This window comes from Arvicola amphibius, chromosome 14 (genome assembly GCF_903992535.2).
Source record: "Arvicola amphibius chromosome 14, mArvAmp1.2, whole genome shotgun sequence".
NCBI classification, from domain to species: Eukaryota; Metazoa; Chordata; class Mammalia; order Rodentia; family Cricetidae; genus Arvicola; species Arvicola amphibius.
In genome coordinates, this window is record NC_052060.1 from 21,049,872 (window position 1) to 21,072,059 (window position 22,188).

The following is a 22,188-nucleotide window of genomic DNA, read 5'->3' on the forward strand; positions in this document are numbered from 1 at the left end:
CTCTCTAGTCAGGTAGGCTGCTCTTTATTGCCATGACCAATGGGATCCTGTCTCAAATAAAGCTGAAGCCAAGGACTCGTGCCTAAGGTGGCCCTCGTATCTCTGAACACACATGCAACTCTTGTTCTCTCTCCCTCTTTCTCCCTGTCTCTCTCCCTTTTCCTTCCCCCACTCCCTCCAGCTTCCCACACCAAACAGCTACTTTAAAAGTCCCTGGCTTCAGATGTAAATCTTGTTTTCATGATTTGTATAGACTCTTACAATCCCAGTAGCAAGAATCCTTCTACCACCTATGGTCTCTAACAACCTTCAATTCTGCACTTACGAGTGCTGAGGAATGACTCTTTACGTCAATGACGATTTTCTTTTTCAGGTTTCAAGTTGGGTGACCATGTTGCTGTGAAGCTTATAGTTTTTTTATACTTATGAGACCCTCATTGTGCATATACAGCCTTATAGAACTTTCTGCCTCTCTCACCATTCACACACACATTCAAGCATGCATTCATCAGTGTGTGAATTTTATTTGCTCTACCGAAAGGGAAGGCAGTGCTACAGTCTCCATCTATACTTGGCCTTCTCATCACCTATCAGACAAGGCCTGGCTGTTGTATTTCTTCCCATGCAACTGAGCCTATACTTGATGGGGAGCGCTGGCAGCGCATAGACCTGCTATTGTTAAACTTGGATAGTTTGGTGGCATCGAATGGTTTGGAATGGTATGGAATGCTTGGGCTATTGCTTGCATTCTCAATATTCTTTTCCAACAAAGATTAAAACCAGCATGGTTTTCCAAGTGAGTATTCTAAGATCTGCCCTACAGATGAGAACTGAGGACCCTTTTGGATTTGAGAACAAGGTAGCGGAGGCGCTGACTAGTAGGTCTCTTTCGAGCCACTGAAAATGCTTGATTGGAATTGCTCTCTCGAGTTTGCACTATCTATATTTATCACTTTTGGAGCTTTGGTAATTCAAGAATAGCAGGTTTCGAATCCATTTAGTGCTTCCATTCGGAACCACTTGCTCCCATCAAGCTGGCTGTGTCAGTATTTGCCTCTTATGGCTCCTCTGAATGAAGCCATTAGTATGTGGAGAGTTCCACAGCATAATTCTGGACACCCTCGCCCCGTCACTCAGGGTTACACCAGGTTTCTGATATGATGGAGGTAGGTGGGCTTTGTTTAACAATTCCAAATCAAAGTTAAATATCAGGGGAAACAAGAACCACTGCTGGAAAGCAATGGCTCTTAGCATGACTGCTGAATCAGGAGAAATCTCCCAATTGGGGGCAGCCCTGAACTTTCTCTTCTAGCTGATCAAATGAGCCTTGGCCCCAGGAGAACGACCCGGTATATTTGTAATGCTTATACACTGCCACTTTCTGTCTTCTGTTTTCTTAATATTTTCTCTTTTCAATTACCTCTGAGAGGCTCTGAATGGCTGTTTAAAGAGCACTGTTTTCTCACCCAGAGAAGCCAGACAGCAGGAGTACCAACCGTTTTCTTGGGGTGTTTACTATTCATCTGTCTTATACGTGTGAGGCTCAGCAAGGGAAATGATGCTGGTTTCGAGTTAGTGGGAAGGAAATTAAAAGTTGGGATCAAATGAGTCCTTCACTCTATTGGCAAAATGAAACTTTTGGTGATTGAGCTAAAAGAGTTAAATAAGTGTGTGTAGGACCGTAAGTGCTCTCAAACATGACGGACACCTTCTCGTTTAGGTGACATGCTGCCTGTCAACAGATTCAATGCGTAAGGTCATCCGGTGAAATGTGAACTGGACATTTTAATGTAACACAGCAAATAGGAAGAGGCATCGACTAGAGGCAATTGAAAAATTACAAGGTAGGTTCAAGGTATTTGTCTTGGGAGGTATAATCTTCATCTCACAGAAGCAATTGGAAACATCATCCTAATATCTCTGTGATCACAAGTTGTCAAGTCGGCAGAAGTTAATCTCCATGAAATAAAAATGAATGAAAGAAAAAAGAAGAAAGCCTCCTGAATTATGTCAGCAGAAGAACTGCCGTCAGAAACAATCAGAAAATAATAAAGGTAGTTATAGAAATCCATAGCTTTTGACTTTCAAAGGATTAAGAACGCTAGTAATCTGGAAGATGATGTTTCTGTCTATTTTAATTTTAATTTTTGTTATGGAGAAAGAGTGAAAGAGCATGAAGTTGGGTGGGTAGGGAGGTAAGGAGGATCGGGGAGGGGCTGGGATGTGAAAGTAATATGATCAAATATGTTGTGTGAAAGAATAATAGAAACCAACATGAGTAGTGTGAGAAAATTCTGGGGTACACAAGAGAGGAATCTTTAGAGTGTGGAGCCTGATGGAGTGGCCCCAATATGGTGCCTGGAGAAAACTGCACTGATACACTTGGCATATCTGCCCTCTGCTCCACAGGCTTGGTCTGAAGTCGAAGCTGGAAAACTTAAGGCATCTTCCAAAGAATCTCTGTTGACACAGGACTGTCCAAAGCCATCGCTGGAAAGGGCACATTCACCATCTGTTCTAACGTTCCCACAGTCTAGGGAATCTGCCATTTTTCTCAGTAGACCTCACTGTCTTCCCAGACAGCGAGAGATAACTGTTGTTAGAAAATGTTCAACTGAAAGCAATCTCTTTAATTTTACCCGCATTCCTTGTTCTGCCTCCATTAACCAGCTGGGCTACTTGATTCATCATAGCTCTCAGGGTGCTGTGTGGTGGTTTGAATGTACAATGTCCCATGTAGGCTCATGTGTTTGAATGCTAACAGCTGGTGGCACTGTTTGGGAAGGTGATGGGACCTCAAGGAAGTAGAACCTAACTGGAGAAAAGTGGCTGGTGTGAGCCTTGGAGTTCTGTAGCCTGGTCATGTTTCCTGGTGGCTCTCTGTTTGCTGAATGCAGGTGTAGTGTGACTGGCTGGCCTCCTGTCCCTGCTACATGTCTTCCCTGTGATGAGGAAATACTTCCCCTTGAACTATTAACGAGAATAAGTCTTTCTTGCCTTCAATTGCTTCTTGTCAGGTGTTTGTCATAGCAATGAGAAAAGTTATAAACACTGGCTGACATCTGTATTCTGCCAAATTATATGTTTGCCAATATGCTTCAACTCTTCACATGGAAAACACCTTCATCAAGGGATCAACTGTCCCGCACCCTTACCTTGCTATGCTCGAAGTGTTCTAAAGACGAGAACACTAAAGTGTTATCCTTTAGTGGGATCATGACCTTTGGCCTTTATTCAGCTAAAACTGTGTTATCCCCTTTGTCTGACAGAGCATTTAGGGTAAATTTGGGCATCATCTGGGACCTCAGTATCTTTGGCACTTAAATAATTGTTCAAATAGTTCCCTACCACCTGGGATTTTAGAAGTTATGTCTGGCCTCGGTGTGCAGCAGACTGTCAACATACAGTAAGGACTAACTGAACCCTCACTGGAAGTATATAAGTGTGTGAGACACTTGACTATTAAGTTATATTTTTAAAGAAGCTTCCTTTTTTCATACATGCACATTTTAAAAGGTCTTATTAATTTCTCAAAAATATTATGAATTTTTCAATATTGTGGGCATCAGTTCATAGGGTTTTAGAAGCAGTTGCATCTCCATACTTTTATTTCCTAATTTTGTATGTTACTCTGAGCACTGACTCCATGATCTAACTGAACTCCTACCCCAGAGTAGTCTAGTTTGCCTTTGGGGACGGGGTTCCTGTAGGTCAGAAGTTCCTCCTCAGGTGAGTTGGATCCAGCATGGCTGCCAGTATTCCAGACAACCTTTTGCTTCCTTCTAATTCAATCTGAATGCTGAATGACACACTTCCTAGTGTCCTGACAATTGACAGTTGTCGGAGTGACAAGTAGAAAGAACTAAGCAAGAAGCAGAATTGAGGGAATATCTAAATTTCTGGAAAACCTTGGCCGCCTCTCTGAGAAGACATGCACATCCCTTCCTTTCACTGGACTTTTTCTCCCTCATTATTTCCCTTTATTTGCATAACCTGAGAAACCTACAATGTCAAGAACTGGATCTGCATGCTTGTTTCTTTTGCTGTTCTTGGCCGTGAAAAAGAATCCTTCAAGGTTTTTACTGCTTATTTGGGCTTTATCTGGATACAGGCACTGCAATTCTGGATGGGGGCTCAACTTAAAAACAAACTAACCACACAAAACAAAACAAACAAGTAAAACCAACCATCCAACCACCTAACCAACGAATCAACCAAATAAACAAAGAACTGGTAACAGGGACATGGCAATCTTGATCATGCCAGTACTTGGACAATGAGGCAGAAGGATTATTCTGAGTTTGAGACCAGTCTGGGCTACATATTGATTTCTAGGCTAGCCTCGGCTACAGCATAAGATTCCTATCTCAAAATAAATCTAACAAAATAAAACAAAGAAATATAAAAAACCCCAAAACAATAGCAATAAAATTCACATTTTTTTTTTTACTTTTTTGGTGGAAAATTTGCATCAATATATGTCAACAATATTAGCAGAATACTTTTTTAAATCAGATAGCTTGATATTTTTAATTTATTAGTATTGGGAAGTAAAAGAACATTTTAAGTTCTAAATTTACATAAGACAGTAATTCTCTTAAATGACCTTTTATTGATAATACACTCTCACTTTCACAATGCCTTTTCCGTACACTCTTTTGTCTTGATTAAAAAAATATTTCACTGTCTTGTCTTTCTAATTTATACTCTAAGTCTACCTCTTCTTGCAATACACCTCTTCTTTGTAATCCAAGTATTCCTTGAAGTAGGTTTATCCTTGTGTATCCCTATACCAAGCAAAAGCTGGTTCTGTCTCATTATTGGCATTGAAACCTAATGGTCTTGATTATTCTATTAGGACCTATTAAATGGGTCTCCCCCAGAAGTCCAAACCTTCCTAAAACTCATTTTTTTGTGGCATGTGATTTCACATAGCATAAGGTATGTAAAATTGAGTATTGGTAACTTAAATAAACAATGTGAGGTTTCAATATATCTTCTTGTATGTGTCCTCCTGGAACATAACAGATCTCTTCGTAGAGCTACTCATTCAAATGTGGAGATGTACATTCTACTTAACCAAAAACACTGCAAACTTATAGCCAGTCTTTGGGGCTGGGACTGAATCAGCTCTTCATATGTTACAGGAAGCATTATTTGACTTCCTCTTTTCAGCTTGTTTTCTGAGACTTGACTGAGACTTCTGGTTTCAAAACATTGACGATAGATGAAGAAAATGACAGAGCCCCACATTGGAGCACCGGACTGAGCTCCCAAGGTCCTGATGAGGAGCAGAAGGAGGGAGAACATGAGAAAGAAAGTCAGGACCGTGAGGGAACCTCCAGCTGGCGACAGATGGGGAAGGTGACTGAGCCCCACATTGGAGCACTGGACTGAGCTCCCAAGGTCCTGATGAGGAGCAGAAGGAGCGAGAACATGAGGGAGAAAGTCAGGAACGTGAGGGGTGCGTTCACTCATGGAGACGGTGGGACAGAACTAAAGGGAGATCACCAACTCCAGTTGGAATGGGACTGATGGATCATGCGACCAAACCCGTCTCTCTGAATGTGGCCAACAGCGGGGGCTGACTGAGAAGCAAAGGACATTGGCGCTGGGCTCTGATTCTTCTGCATGGACGGGCTCTGTGGGAGCCTTCTCAGCTTGGTCGATCACCTTCCTGGACCTGGGGGGAGTTGGGAGGACCTTGGACTTAGCACAGAGTGGGGAACCCTGATGGCTCCTTGGCCTTGAGAGGGAGGGAGGGGAGGTATGGGTGGAGGGAAGGGGAGGGAAGGGGGAGAAGGAGGAGTGGGAAGGGGGAGGAGGAGCGGAGGGAGGGGGAGGAGGAGGGAAGGAGATGGAAATTTTTAAATATAAAAAAAATAAACCATGAGAAAGAAAAAAAACCATTATTATTTGAAATTGTGTCTTTATTCTCAAACTCCTTTCCTTTCTTTCCTTTCTTCCTACCTGTGGAGACACAGAACTGGCTTAGAGTGCAGGCTCCTCCTGGGACAGATGAGATGAAGTTGCTTGGCAAACCAAGCATAGATGAAAGCAAACTTTCTCTGCCCATTTCTCAACTGTTCTGTCAGAATCTGTACCCTAGATAAGGAAGTAGCCTTTGAGTTCTTCACGCTCTATTAGATATAAAGGAGTGCTTTGCTTCTGTATACTTTTTTCCTTGTTTCTATGTACTTCTTTTCATTTTTATTACTGTTATTAATTGAGGTATTGTTTCTTGCTTGGTGAGGTAAGAGTTTCTCATGATCATGTACATGAGTAAAGGGGGGTTTCAGAGTTGAGGTAATACTTTTTAGTCTGTATAAAAAGCCATGCAAAAATAAAGATTGTTATACAGTTGTTTATACTCTGCATCCCCTGTGCCCTGATTTGCACGAGACCCTTACCCAGGGACCCCAACGCACCTACCTACTTTCTTCCTCCCTCCCCTCCTCCCTCCTCCTTCCCTCCTTCCCTCCCTCTTTCTTCCTTCCTTCCTTCCTTTCTCTGTCTCTCTTTCTTTTCTTTCTTTCTTTCTTTCTTTCTTTCTTTCTTTCTTTCTTTCTTTCTTTCTTTCTTTCTTTTTCTTTGACAACCTTCACACTAAACTAATCTTTATCCCACCAAAACCCAAATCTCCTTCCTTCCTTCCTTCCTTCCTTCCTTCCTTCCTTCCTTTCCTTCTTTCTTTCTTTTTCTTCTTTATAAATGAGCTCATGTAGCCAAGAATATCCTTGAACTCTCCATGAACCGAGGATGACACTGAATTCTTTATCCTCCTGCATCTACGTCCCAAGCACTAGGACCACAGGTGTGATGCTCCATACTTGGCTGAAGTCCTCTTGCTTATATTTTGTTTTTGGATCATGTGTTTCATGCTCTCCAAGACAATTCAGTATTGTGGTTTCCAAATCTTTTACGTTTTTCCAACAGAGAAAACACATACACTATGGAGCACAGAATTGACGGACAGTTCTTTGGCAGGAAGTTTGCAGGTGAAGCTGGAGTTCTTTCACTTCCACAGATGACACACAGTGGCTTTTGGAATCAGTTTTGCTACAGTCTCTTTTATCAGCCCCATATCTAACTAAGGGGCTTTTAGAAGTCCCTAGGTCATCATGGTAATCTAATAGCAGTGGCCAGTCTGGCTGTAAGATACACACTAGAATCACACACTGTGCTTTTGAATATGAAGTTTTATCTAGTTCTTTGTTGATCAACAAGTGATGGGGAGGAAATAATAACCATTTAATTCCTGTTATGCACTGTGAAGGTCACAGCCATTATTTTCCTTGAATTATAACAGTTTCCTTACATGTATGGTCCTGTTACTATCTCTGCTGTTACATGCAAATTCAGACTTATGAACTCTAAGTGGTTTCCAGGGAATTCAAAGCAGTCTAGGATTCAAGAAACCCAAGGTAATCATTAGGTTTCATTCACAGGATATAAGTGACATTGTCATGATTTCGTTATTTCTTGTTTTTTTTTCCTATTTATTTCTGTTCTCAATTTCAATTTCTTTTGGACTTTAGCTCCACATTGAACCTTTTACAAGATTTCTGGGGGTTAAGAGAACTAGAGCTATGGGCCTGACCTTTATAACTCTAGTATCTATAACATACATTCTGAATTCATCACTGAGAGCTACTAGATACAATATTATATATATATATATAATTTATATATATATATATAGTAGACAAGATATATTTAAGATCATTCAACTTCACGAACAATCCTACTCTATTTTCTTCTCGATATTGTTTTTTTTTTACCAGAAAGTTGTTAATTTCTCGCCACTAATACTGTGTCCTAATACTGGGTTTAGTAAAAAGCTTTCAAAGTAAGTTTAAAAAAAAAACCCAAAACTAACAAAACCTTGTGTGCTCAAAAATAAATTCGAAATACATTAAATATATATGTCAAATCCAGTCTTGAGATGTTCCAATCCTTCCTTTAATGAAGTGCAAGAATGTTTCCAAAAAAGAAATCTCACCCTTACAAACCTTTTCTTTAAAAGTATACACTGGGTACCACACCTCTCCTATATGACACTTTTAGTTCTTTTCCATGACATGAAACTTCTTGGCAGAATTCAACAAATCACATAATCTACTTTCTTTAAAAATATTTTCTGTAATACCCAGACACATTGATGTGAACACTGGAGAGAGAGAGAGAGAGAGAGAGAGAGAGAGAGAGAGAGAGAGAGAGAGAGAGAGAGAGAGAGAGAGAGAGAGAGAGAGAGAAAGAGAAAGAGAGAGAGAGATAGAGATACCAGGACACACACACACACACACACACACCACACACACACACTTTCTCAAATCACACGAAAACCGTTTGATATTCCTCAGGCAATACATTGGCTCACGCATCTCAGTCCACTTGCTACCTTGGAAGACTCCCAAGAAATTCTTCACTAGTTACCTCATGGGCCTCTTATTTCAGGGGCTTCATTCTCCACCGAGCATCACTCATGTGTCAGTGTGCACATTTCCTTTGGCTCTGGCTTCATTCTCTCTTAATTGTTACTCAACCCAATGACCTTACATCATAGCAGCTATCTGTTCACATTCCTGAGGCTTCTAACCTTTACCCAATACCACTATTTCAGGAAGCACTCAATACCTACTCAAATGTTTTCCTAGCCAGTGATCCACATAAAAGCGTTAGAGTTGCTGAGTGTGGAGACACAGAGGATTTTGTTAATTGTAAATCAGAGACTCAAATCCAGCCTTCTGTTTCCAGAAGGAAATCTCAGGGGACAGAACTTCTTATCACTAGTGCAGAAGTAGCTGAGTGAGGGGTTATACTGCCTTATGATAAAATTAATTTGTATTCTCACCAAAGTCTGGCCTTTATTACATTCCAGTAAGACCCCTTCTATCTTTCTTCCTTCCTTCTTTCCTTCCCTCCCTCCCTCTTTCTTTCTTCCTTCCTTCCTTCCTTCCTTCCTTCCTTCTTCCTTCCTTCCTTCCTTCCTTGCTTGCTTCCTCATCAGACTTTACATTAGGGAACAGGAATAGTAGCGCAGGTTTCTAAAACCTGTATTCAGGAAGTTGAGGCACGAGCATCATGAGTTCAAGATCAATCTGGGCTACATAATGAGGTCCTGTCTCAAAGAAATATAAACCGAAGCATTTCCCATTAATCTTTCTCTCTGAGGAGTTTCTCTTAACTACAATATCTCTATTCTTTTTATGTTGAATCTTGGTACCTGTTTCTACCTTGGCATCTCTTTCTCCTTTGCTGCTTTTGACTGAGGGCCAGCTCTGGGTCTCATGTTCATCTCTTTGAGGAGTGATGGCCTGCCTTCTGAGTCCTGCCTCTTTATGTCATTTTAGGAATCACTTTTAAGGATAAGTGCTTTCAGGAAAATTACAGCAGACAGGACTTTTAATCCTTAGCCTTATCTCAAGTTACTCTGCAATTATGATGCTTGACTTCTGGCTATTTGAGTGTCCTTCAGTGTTCCTCTCAGTGCCCAGCTTTTGATACCCATTCTAATATTGACCTGTCCAATGCCAGATGTCTTTGCCTATTGTCATGGTCTAGCTTTTCATAGAATGTCATTTTATGTTACATATAAATAAGCTTCCAGAAACCTAGAAATTCCATGAGTGGCAGATAGAAAATTAGATTAGTTTCTGAACATAGTTACAGTAAAATCTTATGCCAGTTGTTATTGCAATAGCATTTACGATCTTTAATTTCATATAGAAAATAAAATGATTGTGTTGTAGAAATAACACAACTTCTTGTAGAAATTGTCTCCAGACAATTTTTGCATGACGCCATTTCATTCAAATGAGAAATAAGTACACAGAATTATCCCTGTGCTGTCCAGTAGGGTAGACACAGAGCCCTTGGGTCCTGTCAGACAGGTAGTGTGGATTGAGATATTCTGTAACTAGGGAATACCTAGTTGCTTCCAAAGACCATAAAAATTAGAATATACATCTTCAGTAATTTTGATACTGATTATATGTTCAAATGATAATATCCTTCATATTTAAGGCTATGTATAAAAATCAGCTGTTGAAACCTCTTTTCCATACCTCTTTATCTTTGATTTTTTCATGTGATGGCAATACAACTGAAATGACCACTGTGGTTTGCTCTATTTTTTTTTATCAGTTTTCTCTGCTTCAGAGGACATGGCTTGTGGGCATTTCATATTTGTAAGTTTATAGACATGGAAAGGGAAGTGAATAAAGAATTAAAAGAAAGCCAAAGTTACAAGGGGGCCGGAAGCTTCTGCTCAGATTTGAGCATTTCGATTGCATGTACTGACCTACATGCCACCTACTTAACGAGCTTCTGAGAAGACTTGTTAGTCTCCAGAGGAATGAGGCTGGACTCAGTCTCTGGCACCAAACCCTGATGTCTTAAAATCAATATTGATTTTGGTCATTTATTTTACCATGTAATTTCAATATGCCTAAGACTGATTACCTTCGGGATCCAGGTTAAGATTCAGTGATGGGCATGATAGCAAGGGTGGTTATATGTTATGTAGATATTGTTGAATTTATGAACTATGCAGTTCCACGGTAGCTTTCAGTGCAGGAAATATATTAACCACATACACATCGCACTTCATTTTGTGGTGAGGATTTCCAAGCCAGGTTCCCTATTGCGCCACTTAATTTATGGTTCGACCAGGTATATGCATTGCCATACAATATTTCAATGTAAGTTGCGCTAGCCATCAGAGGAGATAAAGGCAAGCTTCAGGGAAGCCAGTGGACAGCTGATGGATCACTCTCCTGCATGCAGGCTGGGGTACTTAGTAGCCTTTGGAGCTTATCAGCTGGTTGGGTCTTTTTCTGCTCTGAGATGCTGCACACACCAGCCTAGACAAGCAGAATCAGCCATGCTGCAGCAGGCAGAGGGCAGCTCCCACAGTTACTTACGTTGACAGCCGTAGTGCCAGGAATTTCCTGGCAGACACTCATCACATTTAGGCCCTGTGGTTCCAGTCTTACACTCACAAAATCCTGAGCCATTACAACGATCATGGACTGAACCCAAAGGGTTACAATAACACTCTGTAGAAACAAGACAACACACAGGCTGGAGACACTTCTCATGGCTTAGAGGTTATCAACACAGGAGCTTCATTTACTTAGATGCATTCACTTACTTAGCGGAAGATGTCCATTAATGAAATGCTTTGGCAAGTATGCCTATTTCAGGGCCATTTATTTACTTGCTCAGCCTTCCATGGCCTCGTTTTTATGATATGGGAGGAAAATATCTGAACCCTTCCAAGGAAATAAGACATCATGCTTTCACCAGGAACAGATCATAATGGAGATTCCATTTGTTGGAGCATTTTTTAGATGGTTTAATGAATGCCATGAGAAGTGTGTATATCAAGGATAAATCAATATTCCATCAGTGTAAAATCTGTTTTAAATTATTCAAATGGGTTTATCTGCTACATTCAATATCTGAGAATGGCTGAGCATCTTCAAGTGCAATATGGGTGCACTTTACTCATTTAAAGATAGTTTTGCTTCACGATTTGGGATGGTGCCTTAACTTATTTATGTAGAGCCTACTTTGAGATGAGCCCTTAGAGCTGGTATTTGCTGGGCATGATCACATAGCTTTTATGTACCGTAGATGAACAACCATGAAAGACAAATAAATTTCATAGTCCAAGATAAATCTCAACAAAGACAAACGTTGAGATGTATATTTTTCATTGCAACTTTGTTCGCAGGGCAAGGTAACTTTCTTGCATAATAAAAATGATTCCTTGAGTCCTCACAGACTCTTGGCAAGGCATTTTAATGTCTGAAGCTCTAGAGTGTTCAAAGCTGAAGTTGGAACTGGGAAGTCTATCGTTCCCCCAGCTTTAGGCATTGGGGTGGTTTGTGGCAAGGAATTTCAGAACCATTCTTCTTTTCCTTGCTCCCATGCTGTGAGATCTTTGCTGGGCTGCTATGGCTTTCTGTTTCTCAATTTTATTTGTTTTAAGATGGATCCTTTATGATGTTCTCTTGCTACAAATTAAAATAGAATCATATAGCTAAACCATTGACTGAAGACCTGTGGAGTTTAGCTTAATTATAACTGAGTTTATGTCCTTGGCAATGAGACTTCGGAGTTATCATGATGAAGAGACCGAGAGGTTTTTATTCGAACTTTGTCACTGAGACAAATGAAAATTTCTTCAAATGTTGTGTAGTCAGTACTTAAAATTATGATTTATTTTGTATTGAGTCAGGTTTTTGAGCTAAACATCCTCATGAACAAACATTTATAAAACTAACAATGTGTGTGCATGGGGGGGAGCAAAAACAAAATTTCAAAACATTTCTTCTTTTCTTGGCTTGACTTGTATTTAATAACCAGGCTTTTGAAGTGGCATCTTCTATTGTAATGTATGCCTAGAAATAGTTTAAAATTGGCTTTTAATGCTTGTACATTTGTGTTCACTGAGTTTGGGCTACATTGGAATGATTCTCCCTTGATAAAATGTATCCATTGATGATGAGGCACTGCTATTTTCTAAGTTAGTTAGTAGAATTACATCTGGGCATCATGCATCACATGCTGTTCCAGTTACTTCTCCTTGGTCAATAAGGTCGGTTTTAAACAAAATTTAAAACTACAGCCCCAGCACCTAAACCATGGTATGTCCCAGTGTTTGCTATAAGAAAGATAACAAATGAAATCTTAGTCAGGAAAATAAAGGGCAAGGAGACATAAGGTTTTCCCTCCTTCACCTTGCACACAAATAATTTGGTTTTTCAGAAGTATGACGCTCTATTCAGCTCTATTCAGATGGGGAGTGAGGATGGCTGAAATGATGAGGAAAATACAGGCTGTCAGACTGCGAAACAGCATAAAATACTTTGTACAGCTCAATTAAAGCATTATAGCTTTACACTACAATTTCTTTATGGGCATTAAAATCATCTTGAGTTTCCTTTTGTTCTGTGTAAGGTACCTCTGATTACCTGATGCTGGGTTTCAAGGAGGATTAAAAATAATGCCTCCTAACTTTGAGATATGTTTAGTAGCAACTGCTGAGCCCCGTGTTTTTGATGCAAAGCTTATTAGGGGAATTATTAACAGTGATTACCCAAGGTCAGAAACCATGTGTCCTCTAGCTTCCCACTTAATGCTCAAGTTTATAGGAAACAGAAGCATGCAAGGATGCCATTATCATGTAATTGTTGCATCATCAGGGGGAAATGTCATGCATCCCTGAAGACACAACTGTGTTTGGAGTTTGTATGAAAACTGGGTAAATTCAACAACGGTAACTACAATGCAGCAATCACCATAGCAACACTAACTAGCCAACTGCATTGCATATCTGCTATAGTACAAGATGACTTTAAGATGTCTTGATAGACCTTGGGTAGATCAGAGATGTGAGATATTCCCTCAAAGTTGGGATAGTGCATATGACTGCCAATTGCTAAAGAATTTGCAAGGCGTCTTTTAAAAAGCCTTTTTTTTAAATTTAGAGATGATGCAGATAGAATTCAAAGTGTCTGAGATTAGTTCCCAGTGAGTGAGAATGACTTAAGCAAATATCCATTTGATTTCATTAGTTCTTTCTGTACTAATAGCATTAAAATTAGTTCTCAGTTGCTATAGTAAGGTCTCACAAATTAAATATTCAATCTTTTTCTGCAATGTCTTTTTTTGCTTTGCTTTATTTAAAATATTTAAATTGAAACATTTTAATTTCATGTATTTTGTATTTAGAAAAAAACGGGTTAGGGTTTATTCTAGTGTTCCTATTAACTTTACCTTTTCTGTTCTTCCTATATTTATAGCATGATGTTTATGCATTTTCACAAGTGGAATTCAGCAAAATATTTCCTGTGCTCAAAATTTCAAGAAGCTGTGCATCTTCTGGTTCTTATTACTATCCCCAAGTCTTTGTAATCCAAGTGTTAGAAAGGTAATTGGACTCCTGCTCATAAGATACCAGTGGGAGGGCTGCTGTCCTACAAGAAGCATACTAGAGGTAAAATCTAAGCATCTTTAGTTTTGCTAGCTGTTCCAGAGTGGTTAGGAGGGTGTGTTCAGTATGGAGTCAGGATGCTCTTTGCTAAGAGTGTGGAAGTTGGGTCAATATGTCTTTTTTTCAGGCGTGAAAGAGGAAAAGTCATTATTTATAATACTTACCCTAGTATTTTGATAATGAGAATTTTTGTCTTTTGTTTTTTGAAATTTGCAGGTCAGTGCATACTTTGCCGAATGTTTCCTGTCCACTTGCTTACAAACAAGCCAGGAGGGTTAAAGGACTTACCTAAGGCACACAGTTAGGGAATAGCAAGTTGGGACCTGAACCCAGCATCTAACTCCAGTGCTTTCTCCACTAATTCACAGATAACAAATAAGGAAGCACTTTGAAAAAATAGAAAATACTGCAAACGTAAACAGTATTGTGCCTATTTGGTCCAAATAAACTCACAATAATCATACAGCTCATTAGTGAGAGTTGGCAAGGATCTCTGTGACTGTCACACCACAGGCAGAAAACTGGGATCCTAGACGTATAGTTGAACTGGAAAACTCTTTCTTTTCCTTTCTAATGAAAAGGTTACTTGTCAGTTTCCATCTTGTATGCTCGATTCTTCCAACTTACAAGCTCTGCTGAACTTTATCTCTGTTGGAAACTTGGTCTTTAAGAATGGTGGTCTGTATAACTGCTGGTGTAGTAACAGACAACACGCTTCAAACAGCTGCATTTTCAGAGGACATTATAGAATGAAATTCCATTTATTGTTTTTCTATTAGGCTTTCTTCCTCCACTGTTTTCGAGGTGGGTTCTCATGCAATGCAGGCTGGTCTCCATTCACTATATAGCTAAGGCCTGCCTTAAAAATCCTGACATTTTTGCATTCACTCGCCACTTGTACAGATCATAAGTGTTCCCAGTCAAGCTTGCCTCCAGAACCCTTTTCTCAGAGTCAGGTCCTTCTACAGAGAAGGTAGCGGAAGCTTTTCAGAAAAGAAGGGACACATGATCCTTTCCAGGTGAGAAGAATTAGTCACGGGTGAGGGATCTCCCATCACAGGACCCTATTTTCTAGGGCTAATGTATCTTATAATCTAACAATATATAACCTGGAGAAGTTTTGAGAAATTACTCGTTCTTTGGGGAGCAATAGAAAAATTCAATAAATGGAATTTCATTACTGTATATGGAAAAGGTAGGCAAACTTCTGCATTAGGAACGTGCTAGTAGTTTTCAATTCTTATGGCAACATTTTTATGTACCAATAGTTGTATATCATCAATTATACTCAAATCTCTACCACAAAGCTTCATATTGAATATAGTTAATTATCATTTTAAAGGTTGAATATACAATTTGAGGTGATTAAGATTTCATGCAAAACAAAAGACAAAAGGAAGAAAGAAAAAAGAATGGAGAAAGAAAATTCGAATATTCTTAATTTCCTAAAGATGATTTCTCATGACATCATCTTTAATGTAACAATATTAGGATTCAAATTCTAACCCCCCTCCCGCACCAAGTATGACTTTATCCAAATGCAAGCGAATTTTCAGTCTACTACAAGGATATTTGCTCCATTGATGATATTCATTCTGGTCAGCGATTTGCAGATCACCAGCCTCTCAACCCTAGCCAGATCCCCATAGCTCCAAAGGCACAGAACAAAAGCTGAAATCATAATGGAACTGACCTATGCACACATTCTCATCGTCCAGCTGTGCAGAAGCATTTCTGAAGTAGCCCAGCCTGCATAACTCACAGTGCTGCCCTCTAGTGTTGTGTTTACAGCTCACGCAAATGACTGTGTTTAGCAGATCGATATAACTGCACCGATTGGAGTGGCCGAAGCATTCACAGTCTTGCAAGGAAGAACAGAAATGTATACAGAATGTATACAGCAGCAGAGAAATAGCACACTGCATGCTTGAGTGAAATGAGGGATGGAGAAAAGATGGTGGGGATGACATTACATATATGGGAACCAACAAAACACATGGTGACAACAGGTGGTTGTGACTGGCATGAAAGTAGTGGTTGTTTCAAGCAGGATAGAAAGGTCGGACAAACACCACTAGAGACTGTTAGTTCTTGGCAGACAAGATGAACAGAAGCATTTGCAGGTGCACACCTTTTAAAATTTAGGAAGAACTCGGTTTCAACTGATGCAAAAGTCTAATTTTGTATATGAAAAACTTTACTGACTTTGCATCATGTTCCCCATTCTCCTTCCATCTTTGCAATCCTCAAAAGAGGGAGGGAAGCATATGAGCAGCAGGTGTGTGGATCGGCTGATTCCCATGGCTCTTTTGTCTCACTATTTTCTTCCTTCCTTGCTTGCTTGCTTTATAGACGTCATGGCAAGCTCATAAGGATTTAGGCAATGGTACAATTCTTAATCTTGTTTTTTGCCAATGTTAAGAGAATATGTCTTTTTTGTATCTTTCAGGTCCAACACACACGATTATATGTTACAGAAAATGCAAACTATGGGGAGATTATTCCTATGGGTAAATGCTTAAAATTTCTTTCTCTCAGTCCTTACTATGTCTAGTACCAAAGAGGGATCAGAAACCTACTGCACCCCAGATTTACCTCCCCTTTCTCTGTCAAATGTCAGAGATGACCATGAGCTATAGGAGTGATTACAGTATGAACTACAGAGACATGAAGAGGATGGGAGCTGGTAGGGAATGGAGAGTCATTAGATTTTTCTCTTTTGCATCTGGACCAACACAAGAAATTTCTTTAATCTAATTCAACCTTTAAGGATAAATGGTAAAGACAATACCATTATTGGCACAAATAAATATTTAATAACTATCATAAAATTGGGAAGGACACTTCTGTGGAAACCAAAGTATGGGAAATTGCCCAGTTGATATTTAAAAGAAAAGTGAACTATGAGTCTGCAAACCATGTTTATCTATAAATACTCATCTTATTAATGTCTTATCTTTTATTTTACCCAATTACAAAGCTGAATAAAGTCACTATTTGAGTTCATTCATTCATTCTTTCATTCATTCCATATTTTATGGAAACAGCCTCAGAACTCTTATAGATGTTAATTTACTTTTTAACTTACATAAATCTTTTTTTAGAAACATAACACTTTAATAATCAGAGTGAATGAGCATATAAATTAAGATAGAATAAGGAGAGATGACACATGCCTGTATACATATATACTATATACGATATTTGCTGTGCTTCCACTTATCAGATCAGTGTAGATTCATCAATCAGAGATCTGGTTACTCCAATAGACACTGAGATCAGGGTCAAGATCCGGATAAAAAGAAATCCAATTTGGCTAGAAGCAGAGGAGGAAATGACATGGGAGATGAGGAAAAGTAGAAGAGAGCCATGACAATGTCAGTAACTTGTTGAACCGAATTGCTTAAAAGAGAGGCAAGAACAAGGCAGGAAACCAGAAGCCATGCAGCTTCCTTTACTAGAGATTAGTTATATAGGTGTGTAGGGAATAGGGCTGTGGATGAAGACGGGGAAGGACCAGGAGGAAGAAAAGGAGCTAGAGAAGGGGTTTTAGAACTTCAACTTGAGAATGAAAGGATGGAAATCTATTTGAGTAGGTAAACAAATGCCCCGTCAGTAACAATACCACTGATAGCAGTCAAGTTCTAGATCTTGAAGTGAACTATATTGGAAAGAAATTACCCAATCTACTATATCTTCATTTCTGTGATGGCACTAACTACTTGTGGGTCCTGTTTGAAAATCAAATTGTTAATTCGATAGGATAATTGATAAAAGTTATTTAAGAAACCATAATCTACTAAACATGTACTATTATAAACATATTTCCAAAGGTAAGTGGATATTAAAAATCAAAGATATTTTAGGAAGTAGGCTAATGATAGCTTGAATTTTAAGACTTTCTAGACTGTTTCTGAGATGTTGACAAAGTTGCCCTCTCTGGCAGTGATATATTTGAAATTTGAAAGTAATTTAAAAGACACTGCAATAATACATAGATAAAATACTTTATATACATATATCAGTTATAACTATGAGTTGATTAAGTTGTATAGGATTTTGGTCTTGTTAATTTTTGTATGTGATGTTTTAATTTATTTGGAAGTATTTTTATAACAAAGTTAATAAAATTTTACAAAAAGAATTATTCATACATGATTATAATACTGTCCTATTATTTTTCAGTGATCTATGAATTTACCCTCCTTTACTAATTTCTTACTCAAGCAGAGTCTATGAATAATCTCTAATGATACAATTTGAGTTGTAATTCTGTATTCAAAGTCCCAAGATAAGAAAATAACTGTTCGATAATTCCTTCGTTCTTCAATTCACTGACCTACCATATCTTCGTGTCTTTTCTTGTGACGTAGAATCTATGGAACCTCCTTATAGCCGCCCTTCCTTCTATCAATTCCGCTATACTCTTACACCCTACTCAGTCTCCTGGGAAAATATCTTAAGGATTAAATTAAATTCTCTACCTTACCATGCTGAAATGGAAGCAGCCACACATGGATGGGAATATATTCCCCAACAATTTTGAAACAAATCTCGTTGAGGTTTATTTATGTTCATTCACTACAGCTGAGTCCTCTGGGGTTCCTGACAGTCCTTCCCATTACCACTCTATGGTGGATTTTCTTCTCCCTTACCCATTGTTTTTGTTGTTGCTTTATATATATTTGTCTTTGTACTTTAAATGTCTCAGAGTTTAAGTCCTTGGAACTTTGTGGTTTTTAGAGGCACCCTTGATACTTTTTAAGAGTTAAAAATCTATCTATACGTAGACTTTAAAACCATCTATATGTAGAGCATTCCAAAATACTATTTTACTTCCTGAACCAGCTACCTAGTTAGTGAGACTCTGTTCAGATGCATATCTTGTATGCAGCAACCTTCTCACCATCTCTGCCAAGACCCTTAACTAACATCTTAACTTTAAGACGCTTGAAACTGAGCTGTTGGGGTCCCTTCCTAATCATGCTGCTCAGCAGATGGCTTTATCTCAAGAAGTAACAACTACATTCTTCCAATTATATCCACTGCTTAGGTTGAAATTCCAGGGTTGTCCTTGTTCCCCCCTCTTACAACCAACTGATGAATTGATCCACTGGCTATTCTTTTATATTTGTGACAAGGGTGGACTCTTCTCTCCATCTCTGCCATCTCATCTTTAGTTCAGATAACACCACCCTCATTGTTGCCATCATCTTTAAGCTGCCCTTTCAGGCAGTGAGAATAGCCCAATGATAGGTCATATTAGACCAGGCTACCTCACTTTTCACAGTTCTAATGGCTTCCCATCTCATTCATAAAAGAAAGTTCCCTGAATCCTAAGTTTACCAGCTTTTGACTTCTTCTGGGCTTTTTCCACTTTCTTCCTCACTTGCTGCAGGATCCCTCCTTATAGCTTTTAAACACACCCAGCACATCTCAGTGACCACACTGTCTGTCAGCTAGGTTGAACACACGCCTCTCCAGACATCTCTGCAAACATTATCCAGCACTTGTTTCCTCAGTCCAGATTCTGAGTCAAGTTCCAGGCCAAAGAAAATTCTCTCGGTACTTTATCTGAAATAAGAGCCCCTCTACTCAAATACCCTCATCTTCCAATTTATTAATCCTTTGTGATGTTTTTCTTAGCATTCATAATGCCTGAAAATTGCATTTAAAATGTAGGTTTCACTCTACATTCAGTGTAAACACGTGTGTCCAGACTATGCCTGCTTTGTTCCCAGCTATAACCACAGAACTTAAAGCATTGCCTGACATATGCTAATCACTCAGAAATCCTATTGAATGAGAAAATAAATGAGTAAATGATGATCCCAAATCACCCTCCCTTGGGAGACAGAGAAGACACAGAAGAAAGTTTCTTTGAATTTATTCTTTTACCATTCAAATCCCAAGAGAGTCTGACTGTATCCTGCACATTAAACGGTTTAGGAAAACAGCAGCACACAATAAGATCTAACTGAGTTAGTGATTATATTAGCTGAGTGAATACATCTATGTACAGGCCAGTTTAGGAAGAAAAAAAGCATGTTTCTGCAAATTGTTGTGCCTTTATGTTTTTAAATTACAAATCACGTTGTAATGTATAATACGATAGGCAAAACAGAGCTAAAGTCTTTAAAGTACACATACATGAGTACATGGTATGACGGGGCAAGCACAGGCAACCAATTTGTCAAGATTCTCCTGTAGCAGGCACCTTATGGGAGGAGGTAACGTGAAAGAGGTCGAGTCATATATGAGTGTGGTTGACACTTGGAGCCAAATATTTTGTTGGGTTGGACTCTCCTTGCACTGTAGGAAATTTAGAAGCATCACCAGCCTAAGAAACAGCAGAAAACCCTGATGTGCAACAATCGAATATGTCTGCAGCCATGGATTAGTCATCTGCACAGAAGATATTGTATTTACATCTACAATTATGTCTAGGTCTATAATATATATGGTTTACGTTCCATCATGCAAGGTGCGTATGATAATGAGGTACTTATTGGTGGCCAGTTAGGACTAGGGCAGGCTAGAGATGCTTCAGGGAAGTAGAGAGCTCATAGTTGGCTTTCCATGGCAATGGAGACACATGCCCCTCTGAAGTTTTCCACAAAGTTTCATCTGACTGAAACTGGCTATGGAAGACCTCAGCAGATAAGAATCACAGGAAAGCAAAAAGTTGGAGACAAAGTCAATAGAAGAAAAATAATATCAGGAAGAAGAACCGAGTTCATTTCCCTTCTATGTCTTTTTTTCTTGTTGCCTTCGTAATTATAATAATACATCACCCATGTGATTATAACAATGACAACAAAATACACTCTAGGTGTATTTTTTTTCAAACAAGGAAAGCCTATTCAGATTAAAAGCTACTGATCAGGCATTCACATGGAAAGGAATAGGGAAAGTCACTTTAGTAAAAAAAAAGGCAAAGGAATAACAATTGTGGGAACTCTTTTCCTTTCATTGATTTAACAGTATGCTACTTCCTCTGAGGTCTTTCCCACAAAGGCAATGAAGAAACTCTAGAATTCTCTTTATTTCTATTCACTCAACTCTGCCTTGCCTCCTTATACAGCTGCTGAGCATCTTCTGCGCATTTTTAATGATAAGTTTCTATTAGTTGGCTTCTTCCTGCTTCTGGAATGTGTTTGCCACTAATTAGTGCTCTGACCTCAAGAAGCTAGAGGACACAGAGTCAAACTCATGTCAAGAGGCCTTTTGTAGACTGAGCATAAAGGTGAACAAAAGGGCACCAGTTCCCTCTGTCTCCTTCCTCCTTTATCTCTTTTGTTGCATTCCATAGATTTGCATATCACGGATGGAGATGCTTTCTATCATACCTATAATCACTGCTTTCCTCAAATTCTCCACCTGGATGGATGTCCCTCAAAAGAGAATCTTCAGTATTCCCAGTTCAAAGTACATCTTAAGGCATGAAGACATATTTAAATACTATCATATCATTTTCCCTTCTTTTTTTGCCTATTGACCAACTTTCTCCTTTTCCCTATACCCTTCCAATATAAATTCAGCATTGGCTGCAATCTTGAAAACAGCCAAATTCATTAAGTAAGAAGAAAGTTCTCTGGGTATTTTTACCAAGAAGATAATATCAAGTTCGGATTTTGTCAAGACGAGTTCCATGGAAAGTAAAATAAGAAACAAGGAGGAAGACATATGCCCAACAGTGAAGACTGGAAAACAAGACACACCTGTTACAGAGGACATTTAAAGGGAGTTGGTGAAGAAATAAAAACATGGTCTTCATGTTTCCTGAAAAATCCTCATTCTGTGAATGACAGATGCTAGCTAGCACGGGCCATTCATCACTTACTGATGAGCAAACTGCTCATTTTAATATAAAGAAAGTGACAGGATCAATACTTAATCAAGACCAGATCTTCATGGATATTTTTTACATTCATTAAAAACCATGTTTGGAATCAAAACTCTACGCCATTTCCTTTGTCACGAAGTGAAATGGGCACCATATAGAGTCTGCCTTCTGGCTTCATTGAGACCCACTGCCAGTGACTTTTCTTATTTTCAATACAAAGCTGTGTAAGAGTTAGGGTTTTCAAATTCCTGATCTACCAAAGAACCTAAACTGTCATAATTCCTTCTCGTTCATTAGTTTTTCAGAAAACAAATTTTGTGGCATCTTTAATTGCAGT

At 39.0% G+C, this 22,188-nt stretch overlaps 1 protein-coding gene across 6 annotated transcripts in view; it reads right to left on the bottom strand.

The window, feature by feature from the left end:
• Positions 1 to 22,188, bottom strand: part of Ntng1 (netrin G1) — a 317,901-nt gene that overhangs the window by 34,885 nt on the left and 260,828 nt on the right. For 2 of the 6 annotated variants that reach the window (XM_038311555.1, XM_038311554.1), the window contains one exon: positions 10,926 to 11,060. The exons of 3 other annotated variants lie outside the window; for them this stretch is intronic. In XM_038311555.1, the coding sequence (XP_038167483.1) occupies positions 10,926 to 11,060 (135 nt within the window). Of the gene's footprint in view, positions 1 to 10,925; positions 11,061 to 15,698; positions 15,867 to 22,188 lie in introns of all 6 variants that reach the window. One more of the 6 variants, XM_038311553.1, reaches the window with a different exon arrangement.